The 22,687-nt window shown below is 39.5% G+C and overlaps 2 protein-coding genes across 2 annotated transcripts in view; both read right to left on the bottom strand.

The window, feature by feature from the left end:
• Positions 1-267: 267 nt before the first annotated feature.
• LOC109638422 (C-C chemokine receptor type 3-like) lies at positions 268-5,220 on the bottom strand. The gene is made up of 3 exons (XM_020101404.2): positions 5,062-5,220; positions 4,658-4,851; positions 268-2,057 (listed from the first exon to the last, which is right to left on the bottom strand). Exons 2-3 carry the CDS (start codon positions 4,828-4,830, stop codon positions 1,202-1,204), a joined length of 1,029 nt encoding a protein of 342 aa, XP_019956963.2. The 5' UTR covers positions 4,831-4,851; positions 5,062-5,220; the 3' UTR covers positions 268-1,201.
• Positions 5,221-13,374: 8,154 nt separating this feature from the next.
• Positions 13,375-22,687, bottom strand: part of LOC109638412 (collagen alpha-1(XXI) chain-like) — a 61,299-nt gene continuing 51,986 nt past the window's right edge. The window contains exons 29-31 of the mRNA XM_069513108.1: positions 22,112-22,306; positions 19,523-19,600; positions 13,375-19,083 (exon numbers count right to left, since the gene is read on the bottom strand). Of these exons, the coding sequence (XP_069369209.1) occupies positions 18,896-19,083; positions 19,523-19,600; positions 22,112-22,306 (461 nt within the window). The 3' untranslated portion in view covers positions 13,375-18,895. The remainder of the gene's footprint in view (positions 19,084-19,522; positions 19,601-22,111; positions 22,307-22,687) is intronic.

The following is a 22,687-nucleotide window of genomic DNA, read 5'->3' as shown; positions in this document are numbered from 1 at the left end:
TTTTCCGGCAACAACACTACTATTTATTACCAGAGCCGTCTCATTACAACTGGAGGAATGAGAAAACCTGTAGTGTTTGATTATACAGATGACTCAACCCCTACATGCTGAGGTCACTTTCTTCATGATAGCTTTTTAATTTCAGTAAGATCAGTAACGTAATCATGTGATCTTGTAATATTTTATTCATGAATAACCAAATTCTTGAAATTTTACTTTGACTGAAACCCTCGTACAGTGTGAAATGAAAGGAGTGAATCAAATCAATTATTTGAAGAATAATTTATTCTGGCAGGTTGAGATAATAAAAAACATCTATCTTAATGCTGGAAGGTTTGAAGTAATCAAAAAGCTTTACACTTGCAAACACAAGAGCGAAATCAATAAAGCTTTTAACTCCTTTTATGAACCGTTTGAGTCGCAGCTCAATGTTATTTCCCATTTGAACTGTGATTTACACAAAACTTGAAAGATTACATTTCATTATCACCATTTGCAAAATTTCACATAGCAGTTTGAGATATGATTCCTTATATACACACAGTATCACACAAGAAACACAAGAATTTGCAGACTGAAAGCCACGTAGAAATTTTTTTGAAAATGCGTGTGTATGAATAATAATTTTTTATTACAGCCCTTAAAATTTGGGATTTTTTTGGGGGGTTGGAGAAATAAATTAAGACACTAGGCTGGTTTCCTTCTTAACTTTGTCCAACTTTCAAATTCTGTCACACAAAGGGGACAAATGAATCACGCACATTAGCCTGATGAATTGAAATTCTCTCACAAATGCCAGTGGACAAGGAGGTGCTAGATTAAATGTGAAATTACTTGTGCCAGTTTTTTATACATTTGAAAATATATTTAATTAATTTGTGGAAACCAAAGGTAATATTGTGGCTTTGGTCACAACTAATAAAGTGTTAAGAAGTGTTCATTATGAAACGGTAGCGGGTCAGAGACATCAGCAGGTGATCCCAGACCAACTTCAAATGTGAATGTGAATCGGTAAAGTGCTCTAAGATGCATCCTCAGTGTGCTCAGACCTGTACTTGGAGTAGTCCACTTGTGATCACATCACTCAGGACAGATGTTAACACCAGGTCTTACAGGGGTCTATGGAGTTATTTCAGGTGTTTTTAAAAAACATGCTTTGAAGGACACAAACCAGTGCTGAGGAATAAAGGGCTCCACACTCCTAAAGATCATTAGGCGTGGTTTTTGTGGACACATAGTTTTTGCTGCTGTTTTGACTGACAGAGATGTGCCTCTTTAACCGTGGGAAGCGTGTCACCAGAATCTGCCTAAAGTAGTTTTGGAACTTTTTCCCCACAAATGTGTAGAAGATGGGACTGACGCAAAAGTAGATATAAGCAATGTTGCGAGTGATGTGTAGTGCATAACCCCTTCTCTGGATCTGCGCACACCCTTCAACACTCATCAGCAGTACAACGTTGAACGGAGTCCAGCAAAGGAAAAACAGCAGGACGATGATGAATATGAGCCTGACAGTCTTGAACTTGGTGACTATCCTGGATGAGAGGACAGTGATCGTGATCCTTAGGTAACAGTAGATAATAACCACCAGGGGGAAGATATAGAAAAGAAAAAGCTGAATGTAAAATTGAGCTTTCATCAGATGTTCCATATTAATATTTGGCAAATCACCTGGAAACTCATCACAGTGAGTATTGTTAGAGGAATAATGGCTAAACGTGGTGACGACGATCATCGGCCTGATGCACGCCAGGCTGCTGATAAGCCACACCACAGCACAGGAGATGGCCGCATAACCTTGGTTCCTCACTCGCGATGCCCCCAAGGAGTAGACGACAGCGAGGTGTCGGTCGAAGGTCAGGAGAGTAAGAAAGAGGATAGAACTGGAGAAGCCCAGAAAGTAGACGCTGTACACAATCTTGCACATAGCCTTGCCGAAGATCCAGCTGGAGAGCTGCATGTACACCCCCATGAAGGGAAGGCTGCTCATGAAGATCAGGGACGACAACGACAGGTTCAGCAACAGGATGTTGGTCACAGTGGTTAGCTTCTCAAACCTAGGAAGAACAAGAGTCTAGATGGATCAAAAATGTTTGACACTGATCCTTTATTTTGAACTGGTTTCATGTGGCATGATCTGGGTTCCCGCAGAAGCCAACTTTACCTGCAATGCTGCAATCACATGTCATGCACCGCTCTGAACAACCCTCTACAATACACACCCTCCCAATTCAGTGGTCTATTTAAACAGCAAAGATTTCCCATCACCCACTTTGCTTGCGCCCCCGCTGCTGCTGTGCCAGTATTGCTGCTGAGTGGTTAAGCCCCATCATCCACCTGTAGGCTCTGACGGGGGTTTTATATTTTGCTCATAACTCCGATTATATCGGAGCATAGACGCCAAAACCTAACATGTCCTGCTACTGCAATAAACATTTCAAATGTTAGTTGTCTGACTGAAATAACTGAATGTGATTTGACTTGCGAGGCAAAAAAGTTTCACTAACATGGTATGAATCCACCTTAAGCCTGAACATAGGTTCGGTCAAGGTTATGAAATGAATAAATATTGAAAAAGATATATTTTTTTCTTTTTTACTTACTTATTTACTTAGGAGTATTGGAAACATGGTTATTTTGTCTTTTACAATGGGTTGAATGAAAATATATGTGATAGGTAGAATAAGAAACCAAAGAGAAAAGGAAAGATTACCTTCTTCAGGAGGGTTATGAAAAGATGTTCTAAAGCATTCCCAGCCTCAACGATTAACGCTGTAAGAATCTACATCGCTGTCAATGCATCAAGGACTAAAAATCACATTGGTTTAATTGATTAAAATGTGTCCACAGCTAAGCCGCAGGACTGAATAGTGTTTTGTTCATCTACTTTTAGAACGTTAGAAAAAAGTATTCATAATCAAGGTTTTTGAAGAAGGAAATGAGGGAGGGAGATTTCACTTGTATTTTCTGTGCCTGAATGGATCCATAGAAAGTGTCTTTACTTACCCTGGCAGCATCTCTTCAGACCTCTATAATACACTGCGTTCTAAATTCACGGCCCTGTCAGATTCTGCTGAGATCCCCTCTGACGCTGTCATTTGTGTTTTTTCATGACCAGCGTCAATTTTTGCTTGCTCACAAAGTAAGAGATCAGTATCAGTAACTTTAAAGTGACTCTGAGAGGAACTTCACCTCTGAATAGTTACTGATAGTTCTTGTTAGTTACTGTATTCCTGTCTCTCTGGGCTTCTTTTTTACGACTTCATCTAACAATCGCCCTGTCATCCTCTTTGCCTCCCAAATGTGAGAAAGTGAAACTGATTGAGGGTGGTTCATATATGGAATTAAAATTGACCTTGATTCACACTTAAATTCTCAATCACACATCTCCTAACTGAAAATTGGAGATAAATGCTGTTTTTAAGTCTTTTTAACTGATGCACAGTTCAGCATTACTCTGGAACTTTCTTGGCCTTATTCTGGTTATTTAAGCTGAAATCCGATATCTGACAGTTCCTTACTGCTCATAGGAGATTCTGTTCAGGGTGAGGAGAGGGAATGAAAGTGGCCCCATTCTCCCCGTTCCAAGTCAGTGAACAATCTATTCTTTAATTCTAGAAATCTGTCTGTATGTCTCGCAAATCTTGAGAACAGTTCATCTCATCGGCTCCTCGATTGGCATTTGTACTGTTAAAGGTATGCTTTATTGATTTGGTGCAATCTGGGCACGTGATACATTCAGTATGAATACAATTTGAATATAATGTTGACCAAAACGCTCTGTAGCAGCGGGGCCTGGGACTCGTCAGTGACATTGTCGATAACAACAACATTCGTTCATGTCAACAGCAAAGACAACTAATTCTCAACAGTGCAACACACTTGCACAGTGTTGCTTTATGTTATTTAAAGTTACAGTCCTCATGCATCAACCCAAATTTGACATTTATGCTCAGAAAACCTCCAGCAAAGCCATTCAGTGTATGTACATTCTGTAATCAATGCTCTATGTGACAGTTTTAATGTTAGTAGCTGAATCCACAACCCCTGCACTGGATTTACATTGAAAATATGCACCCAACTCATAAACAAACATAGTTGCATATAAGCTCATGATGTCAGTGATATTGACCTAATTTTAAACTAGTCACTCGTCAAACCATACTGGAGCTAAGTTACTGCTGATTTAAACGTTGTTGTGCCATAAAATAAGATCACGGATCATAGGGCTACTCTTTGAATGATGGGAAAAGACCTGTGATTGACAGATGTCTTTGTAAAACAACATGGGTTGTTTGGTTGCAGAGAAAACAGATTCACCGGTTGGTCTTTTGTTGTATTTCTGCCTAAATAGCTGCTCATTGAGTGTTTCCAGTAGTTTAATACCACACTTGCAGTCACAACATCTACAACTCTCATTTACACCGACTATAAAATCTGAATTATACCCTAATTCTGGGTGTGTGTATTCTAAACACTAAATCATACAGTAATTTAAACTAACCCCCATAAAAACGTTTCAGATGGGGTCATGGACACTACATTAAACTGCAAACCTAGACATTGTTTACGATGGATTATTTTTAATCATGCCTGCATTATGCAGTCTTTGTTTTCATTCAAGCTGAGATGGTTTTTTTGTTTGTAGTCCACTCACCGATGGATGATGACCAGAACCAGCCCATTTCCACAGAGGCTGAAGAGAAACATGAAGTAGTACAGGATGGATAGCTGAGCCCCGAAAATGTTGTCTTTGTTCCTGTCACACGGTGCGAAATCATCATCCGAGTCATTGTAAATACTATAGTTGTAATCGAATGCTGGTTCCATCTCAAATGTTTGCAGGATAATCTGTCAGAAGAACAAATGCAGCCATTAAACCATACTGTGTTTGAAATGATAAAATGATCAATCCTTAAAAATAGTTTTCAGGTATGTAAGAGCGATTAAACTCTGCAAATGTGCTCCTGAGACTCAAGAAAATGAGAGCGCCAATACAATGTGTTCAACTAAAAGAAGGAAAATAAAAGCAGATGTTCGTGCTGAGCTGTGATGACTTACCGCCCAGCCAGTGGAGACGCTTCTGCTCACTGTCTGACTCAAAATGAGTTCAAGTCACTTGTCAGGCAGCCAGGGTGAGGAAGTTCAAGTGTGTTGGTGAGATGTGTGTGTATAAAAGGGAGGGATCTGCTAAGAGCAAAGCATTGCTACAGAATCACCCTCCTCCTTGGATCAGATTCAGACGCTCTATTTACAGAGACAGGCTGAGAACATCTGTGCTTGCAACTCACTGTGACCCTTGTGAACGTCCACAAAGAATTTAGTAAATATTTTTTTATAGTATTTATATAGTGGTTTTCTAGTCTTGATGACCACTCAGAGTGCTTTACATTACAGTTCTCCATTCACCCATTCACACACACATTCATATAGTGCATCTATTAGCAGCACTTTTTGTTGTTCTATGGGGCAATTTGGGGATCAGCATCTTGCCCAAGGACACTGTGGCATGCAGATGGGAAGACTGGGGATTGAACTTCTGACTTTCTGGTTGGAGGACAACCGCTCTACCCCTCAGCCACAGCCACAGCCACCCCATCAACTGCCATGAAGTAGAAAACTGACCCATGTGCCCCAGAGGAGCATGTGAGCTTGCGAACAAAGAAAAGTGACAAAGAAATTTTGAACGCAAGTTTTCTAAAAACCATCACATCGCTTCAACTAAAAAAGGTGTTCAGACCAGGGATTGTAAAAAAAAACAAAAAAACATGGATGATGCTTCTCTACTTCCTCCTACCAAACAAAAATATTTTAGAAAAAGGTGCCACCATCTTGCATTTTTGACGTTTGAAGCCGGTGTCTGCACACTAGTGATCGTGATGTGGAGCGACAGCATCATGAGTCAGTCTCAGCTGTCAATCATGCAGTTTCACTCTGTTGTTTGTTTTAGCATCAAAAAACTAATTAAAACCACACTCATCAGAAACAAGAACACTTGAACCTACATCAGTGTTGTAAGAACTACATAAAATGACAACAAACATCTTTGAGAAAAAAATATTTGATGCGTACTTTTACTTTTTAGATGTTTTGGCTTGACTTTTGGGAGCTGTCATGTCGTCCATCTTTATATACAGTCTATGGCTCCCACCAACAACTCCTGTGTTGCTTCAGCAGAGTGAGACTATAAAATATGATCGAGAAAGGCCAGTTTGCAGTACAGCTCCATGAGGGAGTTATCAGGTGCCAAAATCACAACACAGCAGTTTATAATACAAGGAGGAGGACGGGGGTTTACAACTCTGGCAGCTAACAGTGCTGAGCCTGAAGATTGCCAGATAAACAATAGACTACAAAGAAATCTACCGGGAATGTGCAATGGCACCTATCAGATTTGGATTTAACCAACAGAAATGAACAAGGCAGCTGCACTTTTACATATTATTTATAACGTCAGTCTTTACATAACCGGTAACAGGTAAAAATATATTGCATGATTTTGTAAAACCAAATACAAAGACAGAATTCTTTGAGCAGTCAGCCTTCTACAGTATCTGCACATGGTGTGGTTACAGATAAGGACAAATGTTTTCAGTTCTGGTAAGAATTGGATGGAACCTCAGCCAGATTTACACTAAAGCAGTTACTGTAAGATATTATATGGGAGTACAAGTGCGATGCGGTTAACTGATGACTCAGTTACAGCTCATACAAAAATCTTGATCAAAGTTATAAACCTCTGTTGGGCAACTCAGCGTCACGTCCAACAGTGAAAAACTGATGCTGTCTCAAAATTAGGGGGCCCTAATCCTTTAGAGGCTCAATTCAAAGACCAATTCCATCACAACGGTGCGACTGGGCTGTCCCATTTCTAAGGCTTCTTCAAATGCACCCAGAAGAGTCCTGCTTTCATCCCCAAGCAATGAATGCTCCAACTGGTGGATCCCTCACAGGCTATACCTATCCCAGAATTCATTGCACTTCAGTGATGAACTGTTCATCAAAGAGATAATTGCCTCAGCAAGCAACAAGACCAAAACATCAGGTGCTTGCACTTTTATATATAAAAGTGCAACTCAGCCAACGCTGTACACATGTTAAAAAACGTATGTAAAATGCGAAAGAACTACTACATTAAATATTGTAAATATTCAAAATTGCCTGGCATAATTATACAAATTTAAATAAAAGCAAGAGAGGGACATAAATTACTGTGGGGTCTGAAACTCAGAGTTTCTGACCTCACTGAACCTGCAGAATTATTATTTTTAAATTTCTGATGTAGTCATTGTTTTTATTTTCAACGGAAAGACTGCTCTGACTCTCTGTCTGTGATATCGTCACTTGACACTGGGTTTTAGTTGAAGGTCCAGTGTGAAATTGAATGTAGAATAATTCTCATGAAGTTTTCACTAGTTTGTTTCATCTAAATTGTATGAATTGTAGTTTTCTTTACCCCAGAAAAGGTCCTTTATATTTAAATACTTTATATTTACATGGAGGGGACCCTCTCTACGGAGGCCGCCATGTTTTTTACATTCGTCCAGACTGGACAAACTAAACACCTTTTGAGTTTTTATGACAACTGAAGCTACCACAGGTTTTTTTTTTTTTATGTTTGGAAGAAGAGGGTGAGGTGAGGGGTGTTCAGCTGCAACATGCAAATTCCAACACTAGATATCACTAAATTCTACACACTGTACCTTTAAAGGCTGCTTATTTCTGTTTTGGTTCCAAATTAATTCCTGCGAAGACATAAAATAAGGATCATGTTTATCTTGCTCTTGACTTCAGTATCCTGTCTGTGACTCAGTGCCAAGCCCATTGCTTCATACTGATGGTGCAACTCAGAGACACAGAGACAGGAAGCTAGAAGGCACGATAGATAGATAGTTGCACAGAACACCTGCTATCTTCAAAAATATATTTCACATATATACCATGCAGAAAGGAAGGAAATCACACATTCATTTGGATGAGAAATGTGTTCACCACCTCTAAAAATGGTAACGAAGACGTCATCAGCAGTCAGCAGTCAGTCTGTTCATGGGGGGAAACAGTGGCAAATGTAATTTTTGCAATCAGTAGATTGTAATTTTCATCTACTCCTGCTTGTGACTCAGCGGTGAAGCTCTAAAACAGTCTGAAGAGATGTGACAGTCAAAGTTTGAGGATTTCTTTTGTTCAACATTGTGTCAAAAGTACCAGACAGATACTAATTTGTCCCCATGGACGGAACAATGACACTTGGAGGCAGAGCAGATTAAACCTGAATGCCTCCCCGATGAGTGTTATTAGCATTCCTCTTTCCTGAAGACACACTGATATAAGAACTTGTGATTGTGCTTTAACTGAGCTGCTGTGAAATTGGCACTTTCAGAGGCCTCATTACTTTATCCTCCGCAAAGTGACACCAAGTCTTTGTTAGTTTCCCCTTTGACGCTGTCGTCATTTTCTGGTCTAGTGGCCACGTTGTTTAAATAACAAATGCCTTGGTGTCCGTCTGAACCAATGGGTGTGTTTAAAAAATAAGGTGTGGTTAGGATTGCATTGTTAAAGTATTTTCTATCTTAATTAACTGATGTTCTATACAACATTATCCAACTAAATACACTTAGACCAACTTCCTGTTGTTTGTAAAACGTGGTTTTCGAACTGAAACAACTCTGCTGCTCGACATTTCCTGTTTTCTGCTGGTGCTGTTACTTTATGCACATATTTTTGCAAAAACGTTACCATGTTTATTAACGTGAAGCAAGCAGTGTACTGCTGACTGTGTTTAAAGGAGAAAGTATAAAATGTGCAAAGCTAAAAATGTGGAGTCCCTTTAAAGTTGTAAAAGCTAAACTGGCTAAGTTTGTTGACACACTCCATCCATTATCTTGTATCATTTCTATGACCTGGTGGGACAGGTACTCCTTTATTGTCATTTCTATTTGATTTGTAATGTTTGCTGACCTCCTGTCATTCCAGTGCTTCTTACCCAAGTTCAACCTGACTAGAAGCCCAATGAGCGAGGAGCACTGAACCTTTAAAAACATATACTATGGTGTCAGTTTGGCCCCAAGCTCCACTGTGAGGAACCTTGGAGTTATGTTTGACCAGGACATGTCATTTGACCCACATGTCCTAGAGACTTGTTTTATACAGCTTTCTTCCACTGGCACAATATTGTAAAATTTGGAAACATCCTGTCTCAGAAAAGTTGCTGAGAAACTAGTCCACTCTAGACTAGATTACTGTAATTGTTTCTTATTAGGATTTCCCAGGAAATCCCCCCCCATTCATTTGTTTATTTTAATACATGTCAATAACTATGTCACTTTTTTTCTCTCATGGTCCCTCTCTCTCTCTCTCTCTCTCAAGTGCTACTCATTGTGGGAACTGTTGGGTTTCTCTATATTAATACGATTTTAAGGTCTTGACCTTCTGTGTAAAGTGCCTTGAGATAATGTATTTTATGATTTGGCGCTACACAAATAAAATTGAGTTGAACTGAACTGAATTGAATATTCCTTAAATGTTTAAAGGTCTTCTGCGCTAGTTCGATTATTAGTTGCTAACCACCAGCAGATGTTAGGGGTCACCTGTTGTGTACCTCAGTGTCATTGGTTGTTTCTGCCTTTTAATCAACTTTGAAGTTAACTTGGATCATTTGCAATAAAAAATCATGTTTTTTCTAATCCAATAATAGTCACTCAAATAATTTAGTATAAAGCAACTGAGGGTGATGCATCCTGAGTTTCCATGGAGTCAAGCACCAAATCACTGGATCCTCCACTTCCTACAGTTCAGCTCAGTAACATATTTAATACTCTTTAATTACCTGTCAGGTAGACAGGCCCTTGTCTTTCAAATAACACCCCCCCCCCCAGTGTGTAAGACAGGATTTATGTATATTCAGAGAAAATAGTGCCCTCTCACAGTGACACAAATGACAAAATAAATGATACTTTAAAATGTCATCATGCTCACTTTTCTCTGCGGAGCTTCCATCATCACGCCTTCATATTACAGTGCCTTGTAATTTATTTTAAAAAAAAAACTCACTGCTGTCTGTTCCAAAGTGAATTGATGTGTGGCTGTGCTTAGTTTATGACCTGTTTATACAAAACAGTTAAGGCTGTGAAATATAGTTCACTGTCCACTTGAGTTTACAGCTACACTGTAGTTCGTATAAACACTCAGTGCTAAAAACCAAATGGACTAATATTTATATTCAATCATAGCTGATCTTCATTGTTCATTCTGTTGTTATTTTATGTTCGGTTATTGGCTTTAAAAACAAAACCTTGATGTATGAATAAGAATAGCACATACCTCCACCCAGGCCCAAAATTCCCCTTAAATTCAGTTAAACCACAGCACATTAAACACACCCATAGATATCAGTCTCTTTTATCTGCCAGATTTATTTAGTCAAGATGTGAATCATTCAACGGGAAATCCTAGAAAATGTCCCAGGTTTCTTGGAAATCAGGGGCAAAAACATAACCTCCGCGGCAGAGGTAATAATAAAGCAGGTTTTAACTATAATTAAAGGTAAAAGTGTATTTTTAGTCAATGTTATCATGAACAGATGAATGAAAAAATGAAAAGATTGGTAATTAAGTCATTAAATTAAATGAATTGCGCTTGAGGTCCCTGGAGGCTGGTTCACTTGGCTCAGACCAAGGAGACCATAGTTTTATGAGTTTTGCTCTACTGTTACTGTTTTTAGAATCCCCTAAGCTACCACTACAGGAAACAACCACCTCTGAATGTAAAGTGCCCAAGGGAACAGATAGCAGTATGATTCATTAGGTTGGTTGTTGTTCATCTTTGCAAATGTTGCAATGAGAGAAGAAATAAATATCTAAGTTATAATCTGAGATGTCTAAACAGATTACTTTTACTGGTGCTTAAAATTAATTCGTTTACAGACTGACTCTCATTTTCTTACACTGTTATAACACTAAACTGAGAGTAGAGATTTGCTACTGACCAAACATTGACTTCTTTATATTAAAATGTATACGATCTTTTCAGACAATGTCCAGTAAGGTAACAGAGCAGAGGGCAAACAGGGACTCAGAGACAGAAGGTGTACTCACAAGGTTTTCTTTGAACAAAGGTGCAGTCCACAGATGGACTGTGACGCAGCACGAGAGAGCAGCGTCACAGTGAAGGTCAACAACACAGAGTAGAGAACTGGATAGTAAAAAAAGAAAAAGGAACAGGATGAAAAAGATGTTCAGAATATTCTGTCAACCATACAAAACAGGATGAAACCAACACTAAGAAAAGCAATCAATCAATCAGGTTTTATTTGTATAGCCTGTATTCACAAATCACCATTTGCCTCATAGAACTTAACAAGGTGTGACATCCTAGAGAGCCTAATGTGAGGTATCACTCTCCCAGGATGGACAAAGGTGCAAGAGAAGCTTTAGTGTTTTACACCAGGTCAGGTCTCTGTTGATCTGTTGAATGCAAAGGAGAGTTACTTCAGCAATGTCTCAAAATAAATGTTTCCAAAGTGAGAGGCAGTGCCCCAAGAGCAGAAGAGGCTCTTTGTGAGGGAAGAGAAAGCAGACAGACAGGTGGGAACTGCTGGTCTGTGGTCTGGGGCATTTTCCTGCAGCAGTTGTAAACATTGATGAGTGTGAAAGTGGACAAAGCCAATTATATACATTTTGGAGAATAATCAGTAAATCCACCAGCCACAGTTGCATTATAATTGATGGCTCATCCTTGATGGCTGATGATGCAAAATCCCTAATACAGGCCATGACACCCCAAAATACTGTAATATCTGTGCATAATGTTCTGTTGTATCTGTGCATAATGTTCTGTTGTATCTGTGTAATATCTGTGCATAATGTTCTGTTGTATCTGTGTTGATGTTCTGTGTATCCGTGCCTAATGTTGATTGGCTAACCTGCAGGTTCAGGAGTGGGTGGAGTTAAGGGGTGGGAGAGACAGGGAGTTGGATAGAAGCAGAGAGTTGTAACAGGAGTGTTATCAGAGAAGTATCAGTGTGAGTTGTGGCTGTGACAGCAGCTCATGTTTAGGGAACCTTATTGGGGTTGAAATAAAGCCATTGAAAATAAGGCAACGACTCTGGCTCTCCTTCCTTAACCAGAGGCATTACACTGGTGTCAGAAGCCTGTGATTCGATTCTGCTGCAGGGGCACCGGCTCAGGACACTTTGGCAGCACTAAAACCATCCGAAGGCTGCGCCAGGGGTTCTACTGGGGTCAGCTACGGCGGGATGTGGAGGACTTCTTCCGGCGTTGTGATGAGTGTGCAGCCTACAAGGCCCCCCCACACGCCCCGCTTCAGCAGCAGGCAGGAGGGGCACCTATGGAGAAGGTAGCTGTGGACATTATGGGCCCGTTCCCCCTTACGGACAGACGGAAGAAATATGTGCTGTGTGTGATGGACTACTTCACCAAATGGCCATAAGCGTAGGCGCTGCCAGACCAGGAGGCTTAGACAGTAGCGGATGCTCTGCTGGAGGGCATGTTCAGTAGGTTCGGGACTGCAGACATTCTCCACAGTGACCAAGGCAGGAACTTTGAGTCCAGGGTTTTCGCATGCCTGTGTTAACGGCTGGACATGCAGAAGACACGTACCATGCCATTACACCCACAGAGTGATGGTCTGGTAGAACACTTCAACTGCACCATGCAGCAGCAGCTCGCCATCCTCACAGCCAACCGCCAACTCGACTGGGACAGGCACATTCCTCTGGTGAGTTGGGCCCGAGCAGGCCAAAGAGACGGAGGCAAAGACCGCCAAGGTTTAGGGAATTTTTTTAATGACCCCTCGTGGGTGACGGGCTTCATAAAGGGGGGAGGGGCAGTGTAATATCTGTGCATAGAGTTCTGTTGTATCTGTGTTGATGTTCTGTGTATCCGTGCCTAATGTTGATTGGAGTGGGTGGAGTTATGGGTCGTGCGAGACTGAGAGAGGGAAGTGTGGGAGTGACGGAGTTGGATAGAAGCAGAGAGTTGTAACAGGAGTGTTATCAGAGAAGTATCAGTGTGAGTTGTGGCTGTGACAGCAGCTCGTGTTTAGGGACCTATATTGTGGTTGAAATAAAGCCATTGAAAATAAGGCAACGACTCGGGCTCTCCTTCCTTTACCAGAGGCATTACAATTCATTTGGAAGATGTGCTAATATCAGTGGTGGGTAAAATAGTGCATTTACTTCATTGTTGTACTTAAGTACATTTTTTATGTATCTGTGCTTTACTTAAAGGTCCAGTGTGGAAGATTTAGGTGAAAGGGAACTATTGGCAGAAATTTAATGTAGAATAATCCTCATGATGTTTTCACTAGTTCATTTCATCTAAATTGTATGAATTGTAGTTCTCTTTACCCCAGAAAAGGCCCTTTATATTTAAATACTTTATATTTACATCGAGGGGACCCTCTCTACGGAGGCCGCCATGTTTTTTACATTAGTCCAGACTGGACAAACTAAACACCTTTAGAGTTTTTATGACAACTGAAGTTTACCACAGTTTCTTTTTCATGTTTGGAAGGAGAGGGTGAGGTGAGGGGTGTTCAGCTGCAACATGCAACTTCCACACTAGATATCACTAAATTCTACACACTGTACCTTTCACTTTTTTTACACCTTACTACATATATCAGCAAATATCAGTACTTTCTACTCCAATAAAGATTGACAATATGTTACAAGTTCACATACAGCTACAATTTGCAAGTACTTTAGGTATATTCAAAGCAAGTACTTGAGTACAATTGTATTTATTCATTTGTACTTTTACATGATCAATGCAACTTAAATTAATAAATCTTAAGTGCTGACACCTACAAACTAATGAGTATAAAGAATGTAGATGGAGATGGATGAACAACAACAGGCCAAAGTAATGGTCTAGGTTCTTGTCCTGTGATAATAACACTGTTGTTGTTATTATCACAGGAACTTGCACAATGTCTCTAAAAGACATTGTGCAAGTTCAGATAAATTCAGATTGTAGACATTGCTCTGACATTGGGACATGGATCTGAGTGTCACAAGCATGATCAGAATGAAAAACGGTGCCACAGATCCTGAGGTCTAACCACTGACGACATCTTTCACAAAAAGAAATAGGGACGAGCTTTTTCACATGACAGCAAAGCTGTACAGAGCAACTGAAGCATTTACCAGTGCCCTGTCCGACCTAAAAGAGTGTATAGTGTAAATTATGCAAGATGTCGAATGTTCAGGAGTGGAAAGTGCACAGACAGACGTCTAGCACCAAACAGGGTTTCCTTACACAAGCACACTCAGCAGGCAAAGTAGCATTCTGCCAAAGGTGCCTGCAGAGTCAGCCAGACAGACCCCTGCCAGTAGCCCGCTGTTGGAAGATTAAGGGCGTCTTCTTTCAGATTGACTGGGTGACACTTCCCCCACAGCCCGGGTTGGAAACTTGGTGTGCTTGGTGTAAACTAAAGCCAGTGTCACACGATCCACACACACACACAAACACACAAACACTGAACAGGCCATTTACTGTGACAACAAATTAAACAAGGTCTAGGAGTAGGGATGTTTTCTTTTAAGCAAACTAGAATCAAGCCAACTGTCCAAGAACATAAAGATGACCAAATTAAGTGAAGAATTCGTAGGATAATGAAACAAATATTGACATATTAGGTAATCTGCAGATACTACCTCTGTAATAACGGTGTCTCTTGTATTTCAATCTCTGTCTGCTGTCGTCAGATTTAGATTAAACCCACAGTGTGTAGAATTTCGTGACATCTGGATGAAACACTAGTGAAAACATCACTAGGATTATTTTATAGAAACAATCAATGGACAACAGGCATAACAATTGATATATAAGTCTAGTGTAGTGTGTAAACAATGAATGACCACCAACACAGCATCTCAGATACCCCTCCACATCCTGACAGAAAGACAGGCATGTCTGATTTTTCATATTAAGGCTTAATATGAAAAATCAGACATACCCTTAATGATTAAGGGAATCTGCGCCCAAATTCAAACATGTTAAATGTTTGTTTGTTGAGCTGCGGTAACCACACCTCTGCCTTATACACATTTCCTCAAGGGATGATCACGACATAATAAAAAGAGAGACCCTGGTCAGTCAGTCACAAGTGCTTTCGAGTGACGTCATCCACGTTGTATAAGATGGCAAACGCGATTGGTCAGGAAGCAATGTTCTGACTGTCATGTCAGAATTTATGACTCTTTAATCACCTAATCGGAATCAGTGACCATCTAAACAGACAAAAATATCTCATAGTCTGACCCCATTAGGCAGATAGCAGCCTTTGGCCCACAGCCTATAAAGCAGTATGATAATGGGTGCAGGGACACAGCACTGCTGAGATAGGTCTGACTATCAAAGACAACTGTCTGTGTAACACTGTGGTTGGTCTGTTTTCTTTTCTAGTTTAAACAGACCAAATATCTGCGAAAGCATTTAAGAGGTGGGTTCCCCAGCACAGATCTGACCTTTGGAGTTTGAGGGCACTGGTCTCAATGTTTGTATGCTGATAGGATCATAGTGCAGCCAGTGTTGCTAACACTTCATATTGCTGATCAAAGATCACTCAAAATCACCATCATGTAGCTAATAAACAGAATGGCTCCTTCTGAATTTGTTTTATCCAAAATCTGTCCTGACTAAAATATAATTAAAAAGTCAGTAGTCAGTCATTAAAAACTCAGTGTTACATAATTAAAGTTTATTTAAATATAAAAAAAAAACTTTACAACAAACTTGATAATGCCATGTTTTTTTCATATGTTGTTTATAAAATGTACAAAAATATTATTCCAGCATTCATGGATATTAAACATCATATTAATCAATTTGTAGAATCAGTTTTGTAGAATATGTTTCAATTACAGAAGATTGAAATGCAAAGAAGTCCTAAGAACCTGGTTAGAGATCTTGTCTAACCCTTGTTTTCTGACACGATGGCAAAACAGAAACTCAAAATGCCACAGGTAACAAATCATTTTACCATCTGCACTGGAAAATAGTTTTTTAACAGTGAAGATTGTTTCAGAAAACACATTAAGTAGGTGTCAGCACTCAGGAAGGATATTAGAAAAAAAAGAGTTGATATAGAAGTGTTAAAACCACCCACAGCTGCACCTTTCAGACTCACAACATTGAATGTGAGACTAACCAGCAGAAACACGGGAGCTTAGTCAGTAGCAAAAGCGGAAGTAGCGTGACATTGATGTACTGCTACAAAAAGCTTTAGGTGGCAGGCTGGAGTGGGTGTACAAAAACATGTGACTGTGATGCTGAAGCCTCTTCTCTACCGCTTTCTGTTAGTCCACAGATAAGTGACACAGTGCAGAGGTAAGTGTGTTGATGGTTTGGTGTATGAGGCACTTTTAACATCATGACTCACATCAGTGTGAACCATGTATTTTTAGAGTTTAGGCTCATAAAACAGTTGGTTAAAGGGAACTCAAAGTCTATTGAATCTCTTTCCATTTAACAAAGTGTTTTGAGCAGAATGAAACCATACAAACCTAAATTTTGCTTTAGCTATTTAGGGAAAACCAAAATTATTTGTTCACAAAAAAGAAAAAAAGTCAAAGTTTACTATATCCTTCAAATAAATTGTTTATGAATATTATATTTTTGAGAGGCTGATTGTCTTTCAATTGACCTTTATTGATCACTTTCATGCTCCTCAGAGGATGAACCATATCAGCATTCAATGAAGTTCCCTCTAGCACCACCCTCAGAGCAAAATATCACATTAGCTTCAATTTATAACACAACAAATTAACATCTTAAGCACATTCATGGTCCCCATGAGCTTCATGAGCCCTTCTGATTTTTAGAGACCCTATATCTTAACACTAAAATGTACATGCGTTCAAAATGGCAGATTGTCATGATCACATTCATGCTCCTCAGAGGGTGAATCCATTCCATGTTCACCGTTTCATTTTACCCAAGTATGCTCCACAAGGCACCTGAAGAGGTTGTGTGACAATATATCTGTGAACAGCTATGAAAACAGTTTTCTGAATTTTTGGGCGGGAAGGATAAACACCTCATGTCTTGTCATATCAAAAAATAATATGCTGTCTTAAGCTAAGTGATGCTAAATCTTTTAGCATTGTTTTTTTTAGATAGCTAACAACACATGCAGGGATAGCAGGTGATCAACTGAAAGAGGTCTTTAATGGATCTAAACTGTTTGGGCTCATTTCAAATGATAACACTGAGTTTTTCATTTTTATTTCTTTAAAAATAGAATTTTTATTCATAAAAGATTTCTAATAGTTTGACATCATTTTACTTCACCAGGAATGGGATGGCCCTATGAGCCTAAGGAGGATGTAAAGTCAACCAGTAATGCAGGTATTGTTATTGTTCAATTAATGGTTACTCAATCTAGTGCAAGAAATAGGAAATGAAAGTGACTGGATGATGAATGAAAACAGTAGTTCATTAGTTAACATATTAGACAATATGTTGTCGCATTGATGAAATTAGTCCTGTCAAATTAGTGTGGAGATGCATCTTTGTAAAATCAGGACAACAGAAAACATGGAGGAGGTTTCGAGTTAGAATTGACAGTAATGTGGACAAATAAAGAAACAGCGAGGCTTCATCCCTTAAACATGAGAAGATATAAATATAAAACAAAACAGAAAGAAATGCCTATCAGTAACATAAATCTGTATGATTCTGCAGTTGAGGCACTTTCTTGAGACTTATTGGCACCAACCCAAATGCGAGCAAAATAAATCTATATAAAATTGATAAACAAAAAGAAAAGATGATGGCTAAAAATAGGCAGAATAGAATGGATCCTTGAGAGCTGTGTCTGCCGCAGTGATTGATTAGTGCAGCCCTTGGTGATAGTAATGTGCTTTTCACTTATACAAGTCTATAAAGCAGGCAGACTGTAAAATAAAACCAATATTGTGGTTGTAGTGACTTCATCTGCAGGTTTTATCTTTCGCACTCAAGAATTTTTTGGTTCTTATCTTGTTATTTGTTTGTTTTCACAAGATGAAAAGGTGAAAGGTGTTGAAATGGTGTGCTCCATTCCTCCATTGTGACATATCCAGATGGAGTATCATGAAATGTACTGTACTTTTAACATAATTTGCTGATACAATCATTCTCTCTGGAACAGAGCTGCGCTGAGGGTAGATTATACTCACCCGTTGATATAAATCTCAAGTGGTGAAGCCAAAGGAACCGCAGCTTTCAAACACAGAATGAGAGATAAGTAATATGCAGCTTTACTCATAATATGAAATAATTAGAAAATGTCAATTACTCATTTGGGATCTTTTGCAACATTATTCCATGTATGGAAAGACCAAAGTTTTATTTGGCTTTATAGGTGATCTCTTATTAATTGTTTTTTAAAGATATTTTATTTCATTAAGTAGATTTGTCTGTTTTTGTGAATGGGGGTTGGAATTTGATTGCTGGTGATGCTTGCCTGTTGGCCTTGTTTGCAAAGCTTTCTGTTTCATTAACTTAAAGAGTGACTCAGGTAAAAGAGGAGGTAGCTATTGTGTTGTGTTTTCCCAAACATGAATTCTCTTGATAGTTACACAAAAAACAACACGTCTCAGTTACAGCCATTCTGGTGCTTATTAAAACTTACTCAAGATAAGAAACCACCATTTAAACCTGCTGTCAAACTTTGCAAGTTTAAAGTTTGAATTAGCCGTGTCAGCCTGGTATCTCAGTAAGTTGCCTGCTGACCATCTTTAATCATGAAATCCATAATCATGGGGGTATGTCTGCCTCCAGTGCAGCTGTTTTCCACTCTGTCATAAAGGAGTCCACAGTCACACACATTTCTGGGAATCTCTAATACAGTAAATCACTTCCATAAAAGCAGCCACACTGCTGTGTCCTCAGACGTTGGGTCCTTTGCTGTAATGTTCCCTGAGGTTGAAGGTCTGATAACACATAGAAGCATCACACACGCCTGGAGGCCCTGAGCTGCCCCGTTTACCAGGGTCTCCCTGAGGTCCTGGTTTTCCAGAAATTCCCTGACTGCCTGGATGACCAATTCCATCAAATCCCCGCGGACCCTGAATTCCTGCAGGGATAAAGAAGGATAAAACAGAATTTTGTAAATGGTATTTCTGCGCCATTTATGGAAATAACCTCAAATGTTCTAACTAAAAATAGCATCCTTTGGATCATAAACATCTACTCATGTGATTATGACTTCCACAGAAAAATACTGCACTTAATATCTGTATCTTGCCTTCACATTCTCCCTCACCAAACCAACCAAGCTGTCACTAATAGTACTCATCGAGAACTAAGTTCAACCAGGATCCACCCACGAATGTATTAAATATGTAACACTACAACAAGTTCAGATGCCTTTTTGTTAAAAGTGCATTCGTGGACAGATCTGAAAGCTCAGATGTCAGAACACTGCCATTGCTGAAATAGCTGTTACTTCACATAATGGAATAATGGATGAGTCATTTTAAAGACCGTGCGGAATAGGTGCACTTTTTACATACCTGGATGTCCAGGTGGTCCTGGAGGTCCACGGTAGCCCTCTCCTTTGCTGCCCTTGAGTCCTCTGGATCCCATGTCACCTGTGGACATAATATATCTGCTTAAAAAAAAAGTACAATTCAAGTATCTGCAAATGGGCTGTCAAGTTGGGCACAAAGTAAAGGCTATGTTTAGTTAACAATGTCCAGATCTGTGCGGAGTCTTTCATTAAAATGTAACAATACTGCAACTTATCAACACCTAACTTTTTTTACAACCTTACTCTTACTGAACCAAAAAATCTAAAGCACTGGAGTTTCATTTAAATCTTCTGTCTCTTTTGGACACAACAGTTTCAGTGTTCCAAGTGGACACTGGAACACCTCACTATCATCAGACAGGATTTAAATGAGTTTTACTGATCATTGTTACTTTCACAAGTTGGAAATAAGAGAAATGTTTGCAGATTTTTAAAGTGTGAAACCTCAGAAAACTCTCTGCAGGACAAGTCTCAGAGCTGACATTCATGCCAGTGGTTCTGAAGCTGTATTTAGGCACAATAGTGCTTCAAGCATGCTAACATTTTACATGATGCTAATATAGTAATCTATTCGTAATCATAAATATCATTTTAGCATGTTGAAATTTGCTAATTACTATGAAATACCACGTTTATATGTTGGATGACATATTGCTTTGACCTGATGATGTATAAAATGAAAAGTCAGTGGATGACCATCATTAAAATCTATCCTGTGGGAAAGATTAATACCCATACTAAATGTGATGGCAGTCCACTAGTGGGTGAGACATTTCATTTAAAAAATGTCAACCCCATGGTGGCACAAGATGAAAAGTTTGGTGATCACCAGCACTGGGCACCACGGGTATTTGTTCAAAGTTTTCTCTTAATCAGTGATATAGTTGATACTTTCTGTGTGAGCCAAAGTGGTGCACTGACAGGCAGACTAATCAATGTTGTCGTCTTTAGAGCTGTGCCAATTGTGTGGGAAAAAACCCTCTGAATACAGTTGCCAGCAGGATGGTGTTTGCGCAGCACCACTCCCCAGGATCTGGAGAAATCTCATGGGGAAAATCTGTCCATCCAGATGGCTGAGCGCAAGTAATACAGCTGAAAAAGACATTATTCTTTCATTTAGCTCCTTTAAACATTCTCTTGAAGCCTGACTCTACAAAGTTCTCATCGATTAGAGGAAACGCAATGTTCATACCCCCAAGTGAAACTTTGTAGACACATAATTCACAACTCAGAGAGAAAGAGAACGAATCATGTCAGGCCAACCTTGGCTCAAATTCATAATGTTGTCCTTGATCTCTATGTGGACAAAGATAACTAAAATAAAACTTAAGCTTCTTTCAGACATGCACATGAACCCCAGATAATCACCTGAAATAATCAGCAGGGGCTGTATGTGGGAACACAAATGTCAGAGTCATTTGCTGTGCATATTCTGCTGTGTTTCTCCTGCCAGCCCTCTATTAAAAAGTCCATGTGGATGGATTGATGATGACATGCGATTAATGCAAAACAAAAAAAAAAAAACAAGCATAGAGAATAGAGAAAAAATCCATCATACACGTCGATGACACTGGTTAAAATGTCAACTTAATATGCCAATCAAATTCGAGAGCTATTTGTGATGCTGGTGTTGATGTGCTGCAAACAAAATAACTGTGGCATATTGCACCCCCCTCTCGCCTGAACACTCAAGATTTGTTTTTTTTGTGAACACATGTAAGCAAATACTTTCCTACTGCCTGAGAAAGCCAAATGTCCAGAACCAAAAAAGTTAAGACCCTGTTGTGAGGAAATGTTGTCAGAGTTCATGTCTAAAAATGGCTTTAAAGATGTACTCCTGTACTCCTGAATTGTACTTTCATTACATAACAAAACAGTGCCAGAGCAATAGAAGACATTATGCAGCTGTTTTTAATATGTTGAACCTGCAGACTGTTCCTTTAACTTAACAAAAGAGACAAGTTCATTCAACTACAAATGACATGAGTGCAATTACCCTTTTGAGATTCTCTGGGAATAAAAGGTCATTCAGGACATTTTATCCCTTTTCTCATTGGATTCAGCCTTTATTCTCTTCCCTCGGTGTTTCGAAGCAAACCTCACACCTCTGGTGTTGCTCTTCTCCTGAACTAGCAAATTGAAATAGTCCACAGGAGAAGAGTGGTACAGTTTGGCATCTTTCACAGCTGATTAGCCATTCCCTGTCTTAAAGTGGTGATAAATCACAGACAGCTTATTGGGATGCGTTCAGTATTTGTTGTCTTTTGCTCTGCTGGCGTTCACTGATGTTCACTTGTTTAATGATCTTGTTTTATGGGGTACAGTGAACATCAACGCATCCAATTTGTGCGGCGTTGACACTGTTTTGATTTTAATAGTTGATAAAAGAAACAGTAAATTTTGCCTGCACTCTTGTTCATGAAGACGTGTTTTTTGTTTCCTTCAGGGTAAAAAGAGATGTTTGTCACAGTTTCAGACAGTGAATCAGACACTGTCTTAAGGAAGAGAGCATGAACTTTCACAAGGTGTTGACGAGTACCTTAACAAATTCATACATTATGGGTCATATCACCTTTGAGGCCTGCAGGACCCTGAAGTCCAGGTGAACCGGGGTAACCTGGAGAGCCGCTCCTGCCAGGGTAGCCTGGAGTTCCCATGGAGCCTTTGGGTCCTGGTGCTCCTGGCTCGCCTGGGGGTCCCTTTATGTTCTGGCAGGGTTCACACCTAGCTGGGGGGGCCAAGGTCTGGAGCAGTGCTGGGAGTTGGTCTGTAGGGCACAGCCAGAAAATACTATCAGTGTTATTGAATTGGATTTATCCTCTCAAAGTCTGAAGGTCTATATAATATTCAGGGTTACAACATTCTTAGGGTTTTTCCTGGTAGGTACCACTACATTGAAACAATACTTACTTATTATTTTTACCTTTTAAGGGACCAAACTGCAGGTTGCAAAAGAAAGAAACCATGCTAAAGAGAGTGGATTGGATTCCTTCACGTTTACATCTCTTGCATCTCTCTTAGTTTTTGTTATTAGAAGCTAATATGTGACTTAACGAGGCAAGGAGGCATCTCATGCTTGAGTTGCTTTTAGATAAAGGGTAAACATGGCAAAGGCATTTACACAGTTATGGAGTGTTTGATTATTTAC

This window comes from Paralichthys olivaceus, chromosome 17 (genome assembly GCF_024713975.1).
Source record: "Paralichthys olivaceus isolate ysfri-2021 chromosome 17, ASM2471397v2, whole genome shotgun sequence".
In the NCBI taxonomy this organism is placed as follows: domain Eukaryota; kingdom Metazoa; phylum Chordata; class Actinopteri; order Pleuronectiformes; family Paralichthyidae; genus Paralichthys; species Paralichthys olivaceus.
The sequence above is the reverse complement of the archived record's forward strand: the minus strand, read 5'-3'. Positions and strand labels throughout refer to the sequence as shown.

What these genes read in the sequence shown, in the direction of transcription:
- LOC109638422 (XM_020101404.2), bottom strand. Translation starts at nt 4,830, where the DNA reads ATGGAACCAGCATTCGATTACAACTATAGTATTTACAATGACTCGGAT. An exon ending in GTTCTGGTCATCATCCATCG is followed by an intron (nt 2,058 to 4,657) that starts GTGAGTGGACTA and finishes TGTTCTTCCTAG; the next exon opens with GTTTGAGAAGCTAACCACTG.